The sequence below is a fragment of the Dipodomys merriami genome, unplaced genomic scaffold (assembly GCF_024711535.1).
Source record: "Dipodomys merriami isolate MVZ:Mamm:240054 unplaced genomic scaffold, mDipMer1.0.p SCAF_1, whole genome shotgun sequence".
Taxonomy (NCBI): Eukaryota; Metazoa; Chordata; class Mammalia; order Rodentia; family Heteromyidae; genus Dipodomys; species Dipodomys merriami.
In genome coordinates, this window is record NW_027202270.1 from 44,109,736 (window position 1) to 44,129,890 (window position 20,155).

At 36.6% G+C, this 20,155-nt stretch overlaps 1 protein-coding gene across 1 annotated transcript in view; it reads left to right on the forward strand.

The window, feature by feature from the left end:
- Positions 1-20,155, forward strand: part of Slc25a12 (solute carrier family 25 member 12) — a 100,666-nt gene that overhangs the window by 30,952 nt on the left and 49,559 nt on the right. Inside the window, exons 4-6 of the mRNA XM_070020941.1 lie at positions 1,473-1,588; positions 12,017-12,156; positions 19,654-19,800. Coding sequence (XP_069877042.1) covers positions 1,473-1,588; positions 12,017-12,156; positions 19,654-19,800 — 403 coding nt within the window. The remainder of the gene's footprint in view (positions 1-1,472; positions 1,589-12,016; positions 12,157-19,653; positions 19,801-20,155) is intronic.

Genomic DNA, 20,155 nt, shown 5'->3' on the forward strand with positions numbered 1-20,155 from the left:
TCTCAGCCTTTCAGCTAAGATCAAGTATAGATTACAACTTTCTATAAACATCTTGTCCAAATCAGGCCACTTTGAGTATGTTACTAATAGTTTTATAGGACATCTGGTCTCTCTATTTTAATTATGACCACTGAGTAGTTAAAAAGGTTAAGATAGAAAAGTGATTTGATCATATTTGCATTTTGAAAGATTTTGCCTGGCTGGCTTGAACTATGATTCCCAGATCTCAGATCTGAGCAGCTAGAATGAGGTTTAATATTATTATTACTTGTCAACATACTATTTTTAAAATGGGCTGCTTTTTTTTTTTTTTTAATTGGTCATGGGCTTGAACTCTGGGCCTGGGCACTGTCCCTCAGCTCTTCAGCTCAAGGCTAGTGCTCTACCACTTGAGCCACAGCACCACCCCCGGTTTTCTGGTGGTTAATTGGAGGTAAGAGTCTCACGGACTTGCAACCAGTGGTCCTCAGATCTCAGCCTTCTGAGTAGCTAGGTTTACAGGCGTGAGCCACCGGTGCCCCACTATGGGCTGCTTTTTTCCCCTCAGGTATTATTATTATTATTTGCGGGGAGGGGCGATGAAAATATCTTGGTTTATTAATTCTGATGAAGGAACAGCTTTTCATGCCTCTTGCACTTGATCGTATTCACATTATTCAGGGCAAAAGACCAAATCAATAGTTTGATATAAATTCAAGATGACACACTTCTGTGACACACTTCTGTACTTTCCCCAAGAAGGTACCTGAGACTTGGCTCAGAAGAAATCCCCTGGGGTAGACAGTGTGGCTGCCCCTCTTGCTGCTCTCTGGTCCGCACCAATGATGGATGTACCAGATAAATCCCTCAACCTGTCTCTGGAATTTAGCAAATCCTTCTGTTCTAAGTCAAAACTAGAAAGTCAGCCTAATCCTTTTACCTGCTCCCAACACACGCACAACAACCAAAACACTGCCTGGGCTAGTGTGTTCAAGTGTTGTGCAAAACACTGAACCAAAAAACTACCTCTACAAAGCATTTATGACTTGTTAGTGAAATAATGTTCCATGTATGTCTCCTCAGGTATTATTTAAAATGGTCAATGCTGTGTTTTTCCCAAGAAAATTAATCTTTCCTAATCTGTATATTTTCAAATGTGTTCATTACTACAGGAATATTCCAAGGATATCCTTATGAAATTTCAGTTTGAAAAAGAAAAATAGACAACAATATGTATATTTTGTGCATATAAAATAAATTTTTATAATTCTACTTAGACAGTAGTCCCTTGAGAATAGCAGAAAGATGGCATGGGGTCTTTGTTAGGGGCTTTTGAAAGAGTAATATTCCCTTCCTGTCTCCTTTCCTGGAATATATCTACCTTTCATCTGTTATTTGGTTACCTTGAGTTACATTCATACTGTAGTGGCAGATGAAATGCCTGATATTTCCCCTTCCTTTATTAGCTAGTAATAGTTTACATTTTGTTCTAGGTTGATCTCCTATCAAGAGTTCTTGGCCTTTGAATCCGTTTTGTGTGCTCCAGATTCCATGTTCATAGTGGCTTTCCAGTTGTTTGACAAGAGTGGAAATGGAGAAGTGACATTTGGTAAGGGAAAGAAAAGGTTAAAAGTGCTAAATAAAGTTGATGCCTGTGCAGACTTTGATTGTTAAGTCTAACAACCGAATATAGACAACTGAGTATTTAGGACCTAATCAATAAGCAAAGCATTTATTTCCTAAAACAATTTACAGAGACACAAGTGATTTTATTTTCTTCAAATTGTTAGGCTTTTGCAAAAGATTAGGGAATCTAGAATGCTGTTACTTCAGCTCAGTAAGTCACTGATACTTTGACATTCCTGAAATATATGGTTCAAAATTATCTTGTTCTGGGCCAGCCTAAGCAAAATTCTTCAGAAAGTAGACTGTAAAACAGCATGCAACAGTCTTGTCATTGTTTAAAGAATTTTGGGGTAGGGAGTTCAGAGACTCTCTGCAGCATCTTTGGAAAATTGCTTTATGTCAACAGTAGGCTTAAAGGAGAATTAAGACAAAATTGATTAGTGTTCTCTTAATTTCTCATCCTCCATTTAAAATTTTTGACTTTATACACAACAAGGCTAGACTATTAAAATCACCATCCAAATTGTGTATAGAAATTGATTTAAATCCTTTGGTAGGCACATCATCTAATAGTGATGTCTCATAACTATACAAGTTAGGACTTTTACTTGTAACTCTATGTTAGGTTTTTTTTGTTTTGTTTTGTTTTAGGAGAGTTCTAAGCCTTGAACTCAGGGCCTGGGCACTGTCCCTGAACTTTTGTGCACAAGGCCAGTACTCTACCACTGAAATGACAGCTTCACTTCTGGCTTTTTGGTATGTGGAGATTAAAATTTCACAGACTTTCCTAATGGAGCTGGCTTTTAACTGTCCTCCTCAGATGTCAGCTCAGAAATCTTGGGTAGGATTATAGGCATGAGCCAATGGCACCCTCTATTATTTGCAGAAATTAGTTTATTTTCAGAAAAAGTATTGGCTATTTATTCTTGCAAAAGGAATAATTTCAATGAAAACAATATAATGCTTTCAAAGATTTTGAGTCCCCATTGTACTATTTTTTCTTCTAATACTGGAAAAATGTAAAATTTATACTTAGCCATTTTAAGTATACAGTTCAGAGTGGTTATATTTTACTGCTATAAAATATATCTACATAACTTTTTTCATCTTGCAAAACTGAACCTGAACTCTTCTTATGGTGTGAATTAGCACAAATATATGTTTAAAAAAAATGAAAATTGGGCTTCCCTCTCTCTCCCCCTTTCCCCCTTTCATTTTTGGTGGTTCTTGAGTTTGAACTCAGGGTCTTTTACTTGCTAGGCAGGAAACTCTACTGCTCACCCACGTTGAAGCTCTAAAATAAGGCTTTTCCCAAGTACATTAGTGCTATAGCACTAAATGTAAATTTGTTGTGATGTTTGCTTTATAAAGTACATAGATGTCCTTAAACCTGAAGGAAGAAGTATCACAGTACTGGTAAACATGGTGAGATAATCCAAATCAATCAAAAGTACCAGTGGCGCCTTGGCTATAACTTTGGTGGGCATATTTTCTAGTTTGGCACCGATTACCTTCCTATGCTCGTTGATCCAATATAGTCCTTTGTGTGAGAACATTTTCCAAAATAAATACTATGTAGCACTCTTTATATTTCTGCATATATCTTGGCAATCCCCATGTTTGGGAGCTAGCTCTGACCATTTTGCCTCCTGAAGAATGTTGACTTTCCTCTTAACTACCTGCATTCTGTGGTATAAAGAACAAAATTGCTGTCATCTCATCATTTAACATCAATTCTGTACTGCTGTTAGTGCTGTACTTTTTATTTTCAGTAAGTATTACACATACATGTCCTCCAAATATGGTACAGAGTACTTGGGAAATAGTTTGATACAAATGTCTGAGTTAGAGACGGTATACTTGTGTTTATATGATGTGTGCAATATGAATTTAATTTCTCAAAATTAAATTTTAATATACTTAGTCCCCTGCCTTGGTATCATGTTTCCTCCATTTGATTGCTTTTCCCAACAAGTTGCTTAAGATACTTCATCCAATAGACTAGTAACAGAGATGCATGATGTTGTTAAGAAGATCAAAATGAATGTAGTAAGAAGCTGCTTTATATATATACCTTACTTCATGGGAATAATAGTGTGTAGTTAATTGATCTCTCATGATTTTATAGCTACTTTTTCTCTTACATTACAACTTACAAATTAGGAATTCAAGAACTATAATTAGGTTAAAAAATAAATTTTAGTTTTTATAGCATCTGGTATACACTGAAGAATAGATGAACTTTCCAGAATCTTGCTTTCCAGAATCTAGTGACAAGATTATTATGGAATAGGGGAAACTTCCCAGAGTCCTTGTCTGGCTGGATCTCTCTCTCTCTGTCTCTGTCTCTGTCTCTCTCTCTCTGTCTCTCTCTGTTTCTCTCTCTCTCTTTTTCTTTCTTTCTCATTTAATAAATTAATTTGAATGTGAATGGAAAGCCATGAAAAAAGGAAGAATGAATAGATTAGATTTGATTTCCCAGTCCCAGGGGGAAAAGTCCTCTCTAGCCCTCTTTTTAAAGACTGGATGTCTTTATGCAGCCCATGCTGGCCTTGAATTCATGATCCTCCTACTTTAGCCTATCAAGTGCTGAGATTTCTAGCATGCCCACTTTGTCTTAATTAAGGATTTTGTTAAGGACTTTGAACATTTCCCTTTTTGGTCCTAGTTTTGTTTTTGTTTAGTTCAGGCAGTCTTATTATCTAGCCTAGACTGGATCCTTAGTTTTGAGGATCAATTTGTAGACTTTTCTTATGTGTGTGGTTTGAACCCGAGTCCTCATACATGCTTGGTTATCATTCTACCACTGAGCTACATTCCCAACCCCATTTTGTTCCACTTAAACTGAAAAGAATCATAATAAAGGAGGAAAACAAGAAAAGCATTGAAATGGTTACTTATAACAAATGCCATTTAATAAAATTTCTGAGACCCACTTATTTCAGGTTGTATTCAAGACTACAGAATCTCTGCATGAGGAAATAATTCACTTGGACTTTATTTTTTATAGGCTTTTTGGATCTATGATGAAGGTCAGTTTTTATGTTTGTACCCATTTAATAAAATGAATTGTGCTATGTATTTATACACATGTTTAGATTGAAGAAAATTTTGAGTTCATTCTAACTAGACTGAAATCCTTTTTATCAAATGACCTATATTTTCTAGTTTGAAGTAATTTAAGTTGTCCATATCTCTTGTGCACACAAAGAAAGTTAGGAGAGAATATTGGATACAAGATGCAATAGAGAGAGGGAAAACCATTATGTCATCACTGTCTCTAGAAGACCGTAAAGATAATGTTATCTGTATACTTGTGTGTATTGCTCTCATCTATGCTTTTTTTCTTAGATATGCCTTCATGCACATCAAATTATATGTTTAAATTGTATCATCTTTGCAATGATTATATATAACAGTATTGAACAACATTTACTTAAGTGCTGGACTAAGTTGTGTTTTTCTTTTGTTCTCATTGTTAAAGACGCCTCCATTTTGAGAGGCAGGACTTATATTGAGACCTTGATTAAGCATTTCATATTGTAAAAGTTCAGGAAAGAATTCTGGAGTTTTTCTTTTCTTTAATAATTAAACCATTAGTTAATTATTCCAGCTTCAATGTTCTTTTAATACAATTCCTAATGCATGCTGTGGATAAATATTTAATGGCTTGTATATATGTTACTTCTAGGCATGAGCCTTGTAGAGGCCATTGCATGATTGGTGTGTAAATTTGCCTGGATCTCACTATTCTCTATGATGTACTGAACATTCTGCTTGGTAGAATTAGACTGAGGTGACCTAATTAAGTAGTAATCCTACATTGTATTGTCAAAAGTTGCCATCTATTTATCCCAAATTAACCAAAAAAAGTGTATTGCTTTGTCAAAGAAGTAATCTTTTTTTTTAAAGTAGATGATTGTGAAACATATGTTCTGAATTCCCTATTAAAAACTCATCAGCATTCTGTACCAGTGTTTACCTAGAAATGGAAGTTCAATTTTTTTCAAATATACATCCTTACTCCTGACTGTAGATCCTCCCCAAAGAAGAAATAACTTTTGATTTAGTATATGGTGGCTGTCAGCCAATACAGCAAATAAAAATGTGTTCCATTTATGCCTCTAAAATAGTTTTTCACCCCTAAATGGAAGAATAGATTGGAGTTGTTTGGGTATAACCACTACTATTATTTAAAGGGTTAGGAGATGGTAGTATAGATATGAAAAATATGTTCTTTCTCACTAGAAACAAAGCTATAAAAATGAAATTATATGAAATTATAATGGTAGTAAATACCGAGTTTATAAACATGGAATGATATGAAATTCTGTTGGTGATAAGTAACTAAGATAATTTAGCATAGCGTTTCAACCAAGTATTCAATTAAATCATGATTTTTGTTTTGTATTGCTTTCAGACATCACACAGAGGACTATTTTTTAAATATTCTAGGCTATTTGAGTAGCTTGCAGTTTGAGGTTAAAGGAAAAACAGGCACAATGCTAGTTTCTCTGCTGTTTGATGGTAGACTGTTGAAGCTTCTATACTAAAAGATGCTCTTTGAATGTGAACTTACCTTTTCTGAGAAATGAACTCTTTACATATAGTTGGCCACAGGACCACTCTATTGACTGATCATACAGTAATCCCCTCTGGAGGTAGGTAAAGGGCTACCAGAAATACTTTCTTCCAGAGAAATAGGGAGGGTATTCACCCAGGTTTCTAATGACCTACCTGGGAGCAGAACTCAGAAGCTGGGACTGAGTCTATGTGCTATGTTGGTTGAGACTTCACAAGTATTTGCTGTTGGTCTTTTTGTTGTTGTTTTTCTTTTTTTTTTTTTTTTTTTGACCTCCCAGTTATTCCTACTCTTTCCCCTCAATTTTTCCTTCACTGAAAAGCACCTTCACAAGTCTCACCATTGTGTTTGTTTAGTTATACATAAGGATGGTCACTGCTCAGGGTGGGTGTCCTGAGAGCTTCTCTAATTTGACTTTAAGAACTGTGCACGTCAGACTCAGCTATTGAGGAATTCCCCTCCCCTCCCTGACAATAAGAACATTGGTTCTCAAGCCTGTAAGTTGGAAGCAGTGGCTCCTGCTGGGCTGGAATCCTTGGACTCGATGTCAAGCTGGGCTGATGGTAGGTGGGCTGTGACACAGGGCTGATGGCTTGTATACCTACAGGAGGAGTTCTCTGGCCACACCGTTGGTACAGCAGCTCCTTCCAGGCTCATTCATGGAACAGGCATGGTGGCAGGCTTGGAGAAGAGTGCCAGCCCCGGTCAGAGGTAATTTTGTACTGCAGAAGGATAACAAGACCAGTAGGAAGCTCCCTTAATAACCAGGGGAGGGATAAGGGTGGATGAGATGGGAAGACACAGTGTGGGCAGCTGGGGAAATGGAAACCTCTGTTAAGACAACTTATGTAATATATATTCTGCAATGTGTATTTCATTTAGTCCAATCATTTATAAGTGACTGATACAGCTAAACTGACTAATGTTAAATGTCTGTGAACATTTTCACTTAATCACAGTTGTCACCATTACCTGCCTTCCTGACAAATCATTGTGCTCCTCTCCTTTGAGCAAAGAGAACATAATGACAGGCTACTTTTGTGTCTGGCCTCAATTCCCTTTCCTGTGGAATTATAAACCATCCCTTTCATAAACCCATGCTCTGCAGGAAGTGAGAAAGTGGTCTATTGTTTTCTATATGTCAGAAAACGAATGGATTCCTGTTCCTTTTAGCACTGCCAACCTACTATAAAATACTAGATCATGATTTTTGCCGCCAGTAAGATGTGACTGTCATATCCCTTTCATCCAGGCTAGAACTCTGGCCCCCTGAAATAGCACTGTTAAGGAGTGCTATTTAGAGCTAAGATCCTTGTTTGCCACTGGAAAGATGGGATTCTCTCTGGGTGGGAAACTTGTTATGCAGTTTCTGTTAGATATATTTGAGATTATTGGTATTCCCTTTCATGTCACGCAGTATTTGATGAAACCAAGCAAGATCAGAACATCAACTATTTGAGCTTTTGCCTCATACAATTATAAACTCTCCAGTTCTAGAGCATTTACTTTTTCCTCCACCTCGGCATTACTGGAGTTTGAACTCAGGGCTTCTCGCTTGCTAGGCAGATATTCCACCATTTGGCCATGCCTCATTCATATATACATATACATATATATATATATACACACACACACATATACATATATATACTATATATCTATTAATATAAGCATATTCTAGTTTTAAAAATGATTATGAACTAGCACAGTAGTTGTGGCTGTGATTTTTTGGGATATTCCTGAACAAGCCTGAGGCATTTGGTGTAGAAACAGTAACAGAAAAGTAGAATATATTTCAAGAGGTTCCAGAGTAGGTTTAAAATTGTATTAATTCTAATAACTTTAGTTGTAGCCTGTGACATTACTAAAATAATAAAAAATAACTGGTGAGTAGTTAATAAATGAGTGTATAATAATAGTCATAATAAAACCATATTCAAAGCTGTCTAGAGACCACTTTAGGAGAAGTAGTAAATGTCCAAACAGATGCTCACAGGAAATGCCCCTTCTGTATTGGTAGAGATTGCTATGAGATCTTACTAGAGAATGCTAGAAAGTTTAGAAGAGGAGTGTGACTTAGTGGGAGAGTGCTTGTCTAATATATGTGAGGACCTGGGTTTGGTCCTCCTCACTATAGGAAAAAAAAAACCCCGAAGGTTTTATTAGAGATGTTTCTCTAGGTATAAGTAATATATTATAAATTTAGTTTATGAATACACAATAACAAATATATCACAATAATAGAAAAATATAGATTATTAAAAATTTTAAATTTGAAGGCTTTTGAGTCTTTCACTTATTTCACATTTATTTTAATTTTAATTTTTAATTTTTTTGTTGTGGTACTGGGGCTTGAATTAAGGCATCCCATGCTCTCATTCACCTTTCTCACTGTTGGTTTGTACCTATCACTTGCATCATACCTGCAGTCACATTTAATTTTCTGATATTTTTTGATCGTTTAAAAGGGGTTCATGTTTATTCACATTACATAGCAATATGCATTTTTTCCTTTTTTTTCTCTTTTTCTTTCTCTCCTTTGTTTACATTTTTTGATAGGATCTTGCTAAGCTAACCAGGCTAACCTCAAACTCACTGTAAAACAATATGAACATTTCTTCAAATGATTGAGTTTGAGAGTTATAGCCTTTAAAATAAAGCCTCATGGCTAGGTGTGGTGATACATGCCTGTAATGCCAGCTATTTGGGAGGTAGAGAAAGGAAGATGGGTAGTTCAGGACCAGCCCAAACAAACGTTAGCACAAGACCCTATCTGAGAAACAAGCTGGATGTGGTAGTGCGTATCTGTAAGTCTTAGTTACTTAGAGGTGGAGGTAGGAGAATTGCGTCTGAAGCCCTAGGTAAAAGTTTTGAGATCATAATTGAAAAATAAACTAAAAGCAAAAGAACTGGGGGCATAGTTCAAGTGGTAAACTGGGTATATGTGGCTCACTTGCCTAGCAAGCTTAATGCCCTGAGTTCTAACCCTAGTACCGTAAACAAACACATAAGAGTACTATTAAATAGCTTACTTTAATAATGATTTTTTTTTTTTTGGTGCCAGTCCTGGGCCTTGAAGTTAGGGCCTCAGCCCTGTCTCCAAGTTTTTTTCCTCAAGGCTAGTGCTCTACCACTTGAGTCAAAGCTTGATTGTGCTTAATTGAAGATAATAGTCTTATTGACTTTCCTGCATGGCCTGTCTTTGAACTGTAATCCTCAGATCTCAGCCTCCTGAGTAGCTCAGGAGTAGCTCCAGCATGAGCTATTTAGTTACTATTTAGTTACATATTTTAAACAATACATTTTAATTCTAACTTTTTAGATGTAATGTTTACACCTAAAAGTATAAAATGATGTAAGAAGTACATGACATTGCTAATCCCTCAAAATATGGTATAGTTTTGCTTATATATTACACACCATAAGTGGTTTCTATCTAATATGTGTACTATGTTTGATTTATTTATTTTTGTCAGTTGTGGGGCTTGAACTCTGGGCCTGGGTGTCCAGAGTTCAGCTCAAGGTGAGCACTCTACCACTTGAGCCAAAGTGCCACTTCCAGTTTTCTGGTGGTTGATTGGAGATAAGAGCCTCTGGACTTTGCTGCCTGGGCTGGATTTGAACTATGATCCTCAGATCTCATCCTCCTGAATAGCGAGGATTACAGGCGTGAGCCACCAGTGCCTGGCTTATGCTTGATTTTTCATTAATTACTTAACTAATTTGTTAACTATTTTGTTTCATTTTTTTGGTCGTGGAGCTTGACCTCTTGAGACACAGTGCCACTTTGGGTTTTCTGGTAGTTTATTGGAGATAAGAGTCTCATGGATGTTCGTGCCTGGCTTTGAACTGCGATCCTCAGATCTCAGCCTCCTGAGTTGCTAGGATTACAGGCATGAGCTATCGGTGCCTGGCTTTGTTTCCCATTTTTTAACTTTTAGTTGAACACTTGTTTTGATTAAAAGTAAGCAATTTAGTTCATTTAAGAATAGAAGCATCTAACTAATTAAATTAGATCCTAAAACATCTCCACTGGTCTTCCATAATATTTTTAGTCCGAAGTATTTCTTTGGAAGCTTTTATTGTTATCCAGAACCTTGTACATAATAGGCAAGCATTCTACCTCTGAGTTACATTTCCATACTCTCATTCTAAGGCCTGTCCTTTTATAGTAATTAGAAACCAAAATCACATGCATGTGACTAAAAGATTATTTACTGAAAGACAAAATGATGTTTTATTTGAGCTTTCAATCTGGTCAAATACCAGCACAGATAAGGCATATAGAAGCCTCATTTTATTGTACTGAAACACTTTCCTTTACATAATGAATTATTAAAGTGAAAAAGAAAAAGAAATTAGGATCCCATGAATTGCTATTGAGTTCTTGGCTTTTAGAAACAAGACCCATAGAGTATTTAATTTGTGTTTATATAAGGTGAAAATACTTGAATTAATTTGAGAACTCTGAAATACAGTTGTGACTTAGGTAAGAAATAAATCCTGTGATCCATTTGATAAAAAAGATGAGAATCCCATCTCCCCAGTGACATCCAATGTCTTCTTTTAACTTTGCTCATGGCTGTAAACTGCTTAGCTGTTATATTGGGTCTAGATGTGTAGCATTCCCAATTCAGAATTCTTACATTCTCCCAACCCAGTAGCAATGCTTTTATTAGGAAAGAAGGTATATAAAACCGAGGGAATCCATTAAACTAGTTATAATATGTGATTAGTGTCTTATTCAAAGAATCTGTAGAAATTAGAAAAGGCTGTATAGTTATAGGAGACTATAAAACATTAAATTTGTATTTACTAATTCTCCAGTACGATTTATAGATATTAATAGTAAATTATTTCACTAATAGAATTGGCTTAAATTTGAAAATAATTCTGTTCTTAAGACATCAGTAAAAGAGGCTTCCTGCTTTCTTAACCTTGCTTATGTTATTTTTTGTCCTTTGGCATGAGCTTCTAAATTAGCGTAGTCAGTCTATGCTTGTTAAAGTACCAGTCATTTGTGAACTGACTTTTCTAATAAATGTAAAACTAAGAAAGTGAATGATGTTGCTAGTGCATGAAGACAAGCTGTAGAGTTTTTGTTGCATATTATAGTGTGACTGGTTCCTATTTAAAAGTTAGTGTACCATGTTTGGTTCTTTACGTAAAAAATGATTCACTAATTTCACTTATCTTAAAATGTTATAATAGTTCAGACTACTAATCATGGATTTTATAGGGATTTTGAAGCTTTGTGTCAAGACCACATTTTTGACAATATCAGAAGCTTTTAATAAGGTACTTGCTGCTGAGCTAATGATATGCTTTTGGTAGTATTTTTTATACCTATCTTCAATAGACATATTCAGGGAAATGTGAATGTAATAATCAAGCCTCAATCAAACCATACTTACTATGACAAATATTGCATTATACTGTAATTTAGGTATTCATGATTCTGATAAAGGGTTTAATTCGACTCCTTGAGGAACCAGGAAAACACTATTGATTTTACGCTGGAATGTAAAGTAGCAGACATTTATAATTCAAGCTATAAATCAGTTTCTAATTAAAATTAAATCAAGAGAAATTAAGAATTTCGTGGCCTTCTGTGTAATGGTACACAATCTTAAGTATAAAATTATATTTTGTATCAATGTGTTCCTGTGCATGGGTTTCTGGGCACAAAAATTTTTTCGCAGTTAATCTTAATAGAAGCAGATGATATTGATTTTAAAAACTTCTCAATTTTTTTTCTGTAGGAACATTGCAGTGGGTTGAATTACTTACCACAAGTATAATTAATTTATTCTTGTTTTCCCTTTTAAGAAAATGTCAAAGAAATTTTTGGACAGACTATTATTCATCATCATATCCCTTTTAACTGGGACTGTGAATTTATCCGACTGCATTTTGGCCATAATCGAAAGAAGCATCTTAACTACACAGAATTCACACAGTTTCTCCAGGTAAGCTTAGTTTTAATAAGTGGCATAATTACATACTATTCTTCCTCTACCTCCCCTTTAATTTTTTAAGTTTAGTACAGAAGTAGGAGTCTTTATTTTGTCCCTATTTTTTATTTTCCACTTACTGGAAGCAAATTGTTTAAATGCTTGTAGCTGTTTCTTTAAGTATTTATCCCTATTTACTTTGTGAAGTCATTTTGGGGCTCTTACTATTACTTTGGGTATATTAAAATTATTTTTACTTTTTGTATGAATGCTGATCAGGGCCTGGGTGCTTAGTTTCTTTTGCTCAAGGCTCCACCTTGAGCCTGGCGCCACTTCTGGATTTTTTTGTGGACTGGCTTAGAACTGCAATCCTCAGATCTCAGCCTACTGAAAAGCTAGGATTACAGGTGTCAGCTACTGGTACACAGCTTTCACTTTGGCTATTTTTGATCAAATTCTAATTGTAGATTAGAAGTTAGTTCTTTGATCTCTCCTTTCCTGCCATAGACATGGATATTTTCTTCCCCTACCCATGTAATTATGTCATGATTCCACTTAGATCAGTAATCATAAGATTATTCTAATTACTATACAGCCCTTCATATATATAGGTTCTGTTAAATACAGTCTTTTTTCTTGTCAGTATTGCCTAAACAATATAGCATAACAACTATTTATGTAGCATTTATATCATATTTGGTTTTATTAATCTAGAGATGATTGAAAGTATAAAGGAGAATGTCTGTAGGTTATATGCAGTGATAATTTAAAGATACAGGAGGTGCTGAGGGTATAGCATGGCGGTAGAACACCTGCTTAATGTGTAAGAAGCTCTTGGTTTAATCCCTCAGAACTGCTAAAAAAAAAAAGTCAAAGTACATGAGAGGATATATGTAGGTTATATACAAATCCTGCACCATTTATATAAGGAACTTTTAACATCCTCAGATTTTGAGGGGGGAGGCAGGGAGGACTGTGCAGTTCATGACTAAAATGATTAGTTTTCTTAGATTTCCAGTCTTTGTTTAGCTTTTTATAATATTAATGATAACTCATTCTTATACCTTATTACTAAGATTTCTATAAAGAATTCTTGGCTGGGCCAGGCGTTGATGACTCACGCCTGTAATCCTAGCTACTCAGGAGGCGAGATCTAGGATTACCATTCAAAGCCAGTCCAGGCACCAAAGTCTATGAGACTCTTATCTCCCATAAACCACTAGAAAACTGGAAGTGGTGCAGTGGCTCAAGTGGTAGAGTGTTCACCTTTTGCTGAAGAGCACAGGGACAACGCTCAGGCCCAGAGTTCAAGCCCCATGACTGACAAAAAAAATAAATAATAATTCTTGGCTGGGCACCAGTGGCTCCATACCTGTAATCCTAGCAACTCAGGAAGCTGAGATATGAGGATCATGGTTCAAAGCCAGCCCAGGCAGGAAAGTCTGTGAGACTCTTATCTCCAATAAACCACCAGAAAACCGGAAATGGTGCTGTAGCTCAAGTGGTAGAGCACTAGCCTTAAGCTGAAGAGCCAAGGGACAGTGCCCAGGCCCAGAGTTCAAGCCCCATGAAGAACAAAAAAAAAAAAGAATTTTTGGAGTTCTCTAGGAGCTTTCTAAAAATATATATATTTGGGACTAGGAATGTGACTCAGTGGTAGAGCACTTACCTAGCATAATTCAGTGCCTCCTAGATGATTCACAGTATTTTTCAATCAACGCAACTATCTTGTTCCAAACATTTCATTACCCCAAAAGGAAGTTTAATAATCACTTCTTTTTTTTTTTTTTTTTTTTGGTCAGTCGTGGGGCCTGAATTCTGGGCCTGGGCGCTGTCCCTCAGCTCTTCAGCTCAAGGCTAGCGCTCTACCACTTGAGTCACAGTGCCACTTCCAGCTTTTTCTGCTTATGTGGTGTTGAGGAATCGAACCCAGGGCCTCATGCATATAAGGCAAGCTACTCTACAACTGAGACACCTCCCCAGCCCCTAATAATCGCTTCTTATTCTTGCTTCCCTCCCAGCTTCTGGCAGCCAACAATCTCCTTTTTCCTATGGAACAAAAAGCAGATTGTAGCTATTCTAAATATTTCATGTAAATGAATCATAAGATATGACCTATCATACTGGCTTTTTTAAAAAACTTAACAGCTTTTAAGGATTATTCATATTGTAAGATATATTAATACTTTATTCTTTTTTGGCTTAATATTCAATCGTATAACTATATGATATTTTTTGACTATCTGTTGATAAACTATTGAGTTGTTTCCACTTTGTGACTATTAGGAATTGAGCCTTACAAGTGTTCATATACAAGTACTTGTTTGAATATCTGTTTTCAGTCCTTTTGAGCATATTTCTAGGAGCACTTTTTCTGAATCATGGGTTAATTCTGTGTTCTTTTCTTGTCTTTTTTTTTCCTGCTGCTGCCACCCTCCTCCTCCTTCTTTTTCCTCCTTTTCCTCCTCTTCCTTCTCCCCTCCTTTTTAGAAAATAATGCTAAATATTGAACCAAAGGCCTTGCGCATACCAGGCAAGTGGACTACCATTGACCCATCCCCCAACCCCTTTGTTTAAGGTTCAGGAATCGCTAGACTATTGTCCATGTCAGCCACCCTAAGTTCCTGACTTGTTTTATGGTCAGAAAGTGGGCTTTGTAGCCGGGCACCGGTAGCTCACAGCTATAATTCTAGCTACTCAGAAGGCTGAGATCTGAGGATCACAGTTCAAAGCCAGCCCAGGCAGGAAACTCCTTGATACTCTTATCTCCAATAAACCACTAGAAAACCGGAAATGGTACTGTGGCTCAAGTGGAGAGCACTCCCCTTGAGCTGAAGAGCACAGGGAAAGCGCCCAGGTCCAGAATTCAAGCCCCACAACCGACAAAAAAAAAAAAAGTGGGCTTTGTATGTGTGTATATGTAAATATCTGTGTGTGTGTACGTGTGCCTGTGCTTGTGCATGTGCCAGTTCTGGGGCTGGCTTTGAATCCTAATCCTTAGATCTCAGCCTTCGGAGTAGCTAAGATTATAGGTATGAATCACTGGCATCTGGCAGAAAGTGAACCTTCTAAGCTTCCTGCACAGCTGTTATTTTATGATCTCCTTTTACCTTCAACCTGGAGAACCTCTTTGTCTTTTGCTTTATTGAATTTCCTATCTTCTGGATTGTATCTTTCCCTTTATCATGATTTTTATCTTTTGATTTACTTCATTTTGGTGGAATAGTTCCTGTTTTAGCTTTCTAAGGAAGGGACGTTTAAAATATTGAGACTTTTCTCATATCTGTAAACCTCTTACTTTATCATTAAATAATCTGACTGGGCATTAAATTGTAGTAGGGATTTTTTCATTATTTTCCTTTCTCTAATTTGTAGTGTAGCTATCAAGAAATTCAGTTTAAGGCTTTGAGTCTACTCTGCTTGTTTATTCAAGGGGCATTCTACCACTTAAACAACACCTCCTGCCCTGCTTTTTGCTGTTTGTTTTTTTTTTTTTTTTGGAGATGGAAGCTTTTGGACTTTTCTCAGCTCAGGCTGGCTTTGAACCATGATCCTATTGATCTCAACATCCAGTATAGGCAGATTATAGGATTACACGTATGAGCCCATGGTGGTAGGCTCCCTTCTCATTCCTTTTTTGTTGTTCTTGTTGTTGCTGTGGGGCTTGAACTCAGGGCTTGGGTGCTGTCCCTGAGCAATTTGGCTCAAGGCTAGTCCTCTACCTCTTTAAGCCACAACTCCACTTTTGGTTTTTGAGTGGTTAATTGAAGATAAGGGTCTCATGGGGACCTTTCTGCCTGGGCTGGCTTTGAACTGCAGTCCTCAGATCTCAGCCTCCTGAGCAGATAGGATTACAGGCATGAGCCACTCATGTTTTTTTGTTTGTTTGTTTGTTTGTTTTTTAGATCATAGTGGGCTTGAACTTGGGCCCTGTATGCTGTCCTTGCAGTCTTTTTACTCAAGGCTAGTACTCTACCACTTTGAGCCAGAGCAGCCACTTCCTCCATTCTCATTCTTTTTTTTTTTTTTTTGCCAGTCGTGGGGCTTGAACTCAGGGCCTAGGCTCTATCCCTGAGTCTCTCTGTGCTCAAGGCTAGAGCTCTAGCTCTTGAGCCACAGTGCCACTTCTGGCCTTTTCTGTTTATGTGGCACTGAGGAATCAAACTCAGGGCTTCATGCATGCTCAGCAAGCACCCTACCACTGAGCCACATTCCCAGCCCCTCCATTCTCATTCTTGATTCAGTACTGAAACTCTTTTGTTCTACTCTGGATGGTTTTAGGATTTTTTTTTTTCTTGTCTGGGTATAAAATTTCATGATATTCCTTAGTGTGAGGGTTTTTTTTTTTTTTTTTTTTTTTTTAGACATTTTCTTGTCATCTGTGGGCTCTTATAATTTGGAAACTTCAGGTCTTAAAGTTTTCATTTTTATATTTCTTGAGCTTTATACCTTTCTAGGACTAGTAAATATAAATATTTTAGTTGCTTTCTTATTTTCCTTCTGTAGCTTCTGTTTATTTAAAAAATAGTTATATTTTGAGTTTTTAAAGGAACTTTTGGTTTTCTGAAAATTCCTTAAAAAAATAGCAGTCTTCTTATTTCATAGGTGTTCTGCTTTCTCTCACCTGTCCCATGATATTAAAGACTTTTTTTTTAATGAAAGGAAAATTTAATTGAAAAAAGTCTGGTAGAGAAGAAAAGCATGTGGCATAAATATGCCACAGGAAGATAACATTTCAGGCTGCATCTTGCTCTGTCTTCTGTTTTTTGCTTTTTTTTTTAGAATTAAAAAAAATTCACTGCAAAGTGTTTTCTTTAAGTGTCTTCTCTCTCTCTCTCTCTCTCTCTCTCTCTCTCTCTCTCTCTCTCTCTCTCTCTCTCTCTCTCTCTCTCTCTCTCTTTTTCTCTTACTTGCTTGCTTGCTTTGGTCATCGGCTTACTCAGGGCCTGGGTGTTGACCCTCTTGTGTGTCTATTTGGATCTCTGGTTCATGGCTTTTCTCATATGCCAATTTCCCCATACTGGTTTTATTTATAGTACTTCAACTGTGTGTCTTTAAAAAAACAGGTAAGACTCTTTCAACTGTTGACCTTATAGAAAGTATAAAATCTCTTAATATTTTTCAATATGTGTTCTGCTTCTTCGTTAAAAGTCCACATTTTCTTTGGTATCATTGGGGCTAAATTTATGTGTAATTGCCACTGATTATTTCTGGGAGATTAAGACATGTGCATAGGGAAGACAAAGACATAATAACAAAAGACTTGAAAAAAAAAAGAAAGGAGTGAGGAAGAGAAAATGTAGTAAGAAAGAGAGTCAACCTTTTTCTGCTTCTGAGGCTGCTTGTGTTAGGAATAGCCTTGTCTTAGGACTACTTTCAGCCAATCTAGTGATGCAAACAATGTCTCTCATTCATTTGAAGGATGCAGGTTGAAATTGAGATGATAGAAATGAACTAAATGGAGTGACTCCTCTTTAACACATACATTTACAAGTTAAATTTGTTTTTCCATTTCTGTTGCTCTTTTCAAGACAATACAAGTACATATTTTTGTAGATAACTTAGTATTTCCATGCAGGTTTTTAAACTTAAGACTATTGAGTTGGGTGCTAGTGGTTGATGCCTGTAATCCTAGCTATTCAGGAAGTTGAGATCTGAGGATCATGGTTTAAAGCCAGCCTGGGAGGAAAGTCTGTGAGACTCTTATCTGCAATTAACCTCCAGAAAACTATAAGTGGAGTTGTGGCTCAAAGTGATAGAGAACTAGCCTTGAGCAAAAGAGCTCAGGGACAGGGCCCAGACCTGGAGTTCAAGCCCAATGACTGGCCAAGAAAAAAAGTTTTGAGTGATTTAGTAGGTTTAGTATGTTTTTCTTTAGTTCATTTCCCTAAAATTATTTTTTAAAGCATATTGAAAACTATATACACTCACATATAACTTAATGCATTATAAACACCTGCTACAGTAATTTTGACTGAATTATCATTAAGAGGTCACAAATCCCTCTTGTGACTATAAAATGTAGTTACAAGGGTGAGACTTTTACCAAAATATCTATCTATCTATCAATCATAATAGGAGTATATTCCAGGGCCTTGTACATGCTATGTAAGCATTCTAACAGTTAGAGACATCCCCAGGCCCCAAAATTAAAGAAAAAGGGAAAGCAACATTACTTTGAGGGTTTTGATAAATGAGTGACAATAAAAGTTATATTATTTAATATGTGAATAGTAGTTCTATGTTTAAATATAATTTTTAGAGATGAAAGTGGCATCTGGTCACACCTTTATTATGTTGTATCAACAAATCTATTTGTATCATGCCATGGAACCCCAGGGCAGAAATTCTCTGATTTTTGGCTTTTGTATAGTATCTCAGGAGTTATTGGTACATTTTGTCTTTTTTTTTTTTTTTTTGTCAGTTGTGGGGCCTGAACTCTGGGCCTGGGTGCTGTCCCTCCGCTCTTTAGATCAAGGCTAGTGCTCTACCACTTGAGCCACAGCGCCACTTCCAGCTTTTTCTGCTTATGTTGTGCTGAGGAATCGAACCCAGGGCACTGGGTGGCACTCTACCACTGAGCCACCTTCCTAGCCATGTCTTTTTTTTGTTGTTGGTAGTGGGTCTTGAACTGAGGGCCTGGGCACTGTCCCTCAGTTCTTCAGCTCAAGGCGAGCCCTCTACCACTTGAGCCAAGCACCACTTTCAGTTTTCTAGTGGTTCATTGGAGATAAGAGTCCCACAGACATTCCTGCCCTGGCTGGCTTTGAACTGTGATCCTTAAATCTGAGCTTCCTGAGTAGCTAGGATTACAGGCATGAGCCACTGGTGTCCAGCATTTTGTCATTTTTATTGACAGCTATCACTTATTACAGCTTTAGCTGTCCAGTAGTTTTTCTGAGTTGTTTTTCTATGGTTTAAGTGTAACTGTACCCAGAGCCCTACAGCAGTAACCAAACTCTGCTTATGCAGTTTTTTATTTATCATTTTCCTTTAGCATTATGACATGTCACAAAGTTGGTAGAATTTCACACTGAGTTCATTTAAAAATTATTTGAAAAAATGATGTTTAATTAAAAATGAGTCCAACTTTGATTATGTAATTTAAAATTAAAACTCTTAATTCAAGAAGTACTCTTGAATGACAAAGTCTTCAAGCAAGAAAGAATAAATTATCATATGTTTTAAAGGCCAAAACAAAGCACTGAAAAAATTACACTCTTATTTTCAGTGATCAAAATTTTTTGAACAAAATTTGAAGGTTCTTTTTCATCCTTTTTTATTGCTATGATTTGATTAATTTGTTTTTCTTAGGAGTGTTGTGTGTAGTATATTTCTAGGAAAGCTTGTGCCTCCTAAATTAAAAGCTTTGTTGTGATTTCCGAGGTGTATATTATTTCTCTTTATAGTAAGTACACATGGGGAAAGATGTCTGCTTCCTTCATTTCCAGAACATGTACTTTGGATGTGCTTTAACCAATTTAATACTTTATTTTTCATTTTTCCTTCCAGGAACTGCAATTGGAACATGCAAGGCAAGCTTTTGCACTAAAAGACAAAAGCAAAAGTGGCATGATTTCTGGTCTGGACTTCAGTGATATCATGGTTACCATTCGGTCCCACATGCTCACTCCTTTTGTGGAGGAGAACTTGGTTTCAGTAAGTAAAAAACAGTACTTTAATTTTCTCTTTCCAGAGACATTTTGAATCATTAGGTCCTCAGTGGCTTCCTTGGGCCTATAAAACTCTCAGCTATTCAAACTGCATGCTTGGTTGGTAGTTGTTAACCGTGTGTGTGTGTGTGTGTGTGTGTGTGTGTGTGTGTGTGTGTGTGTGTGTGTGTGTGTGTGTGTGTGTGTGTGTGTGTGTGTGTGTGTGTGTGTGTGTGTGTGTGTGTGTGTGTGTGTGTGTGTGTGTGTGTGTGTGTGTGTGTGTGTGTGTGTGTGTTAGAGGTGATGCTTCCTCAGATTGTAAAGCTTTTTACAGAGTCATCATCTTGTTCTTTCACATTTCT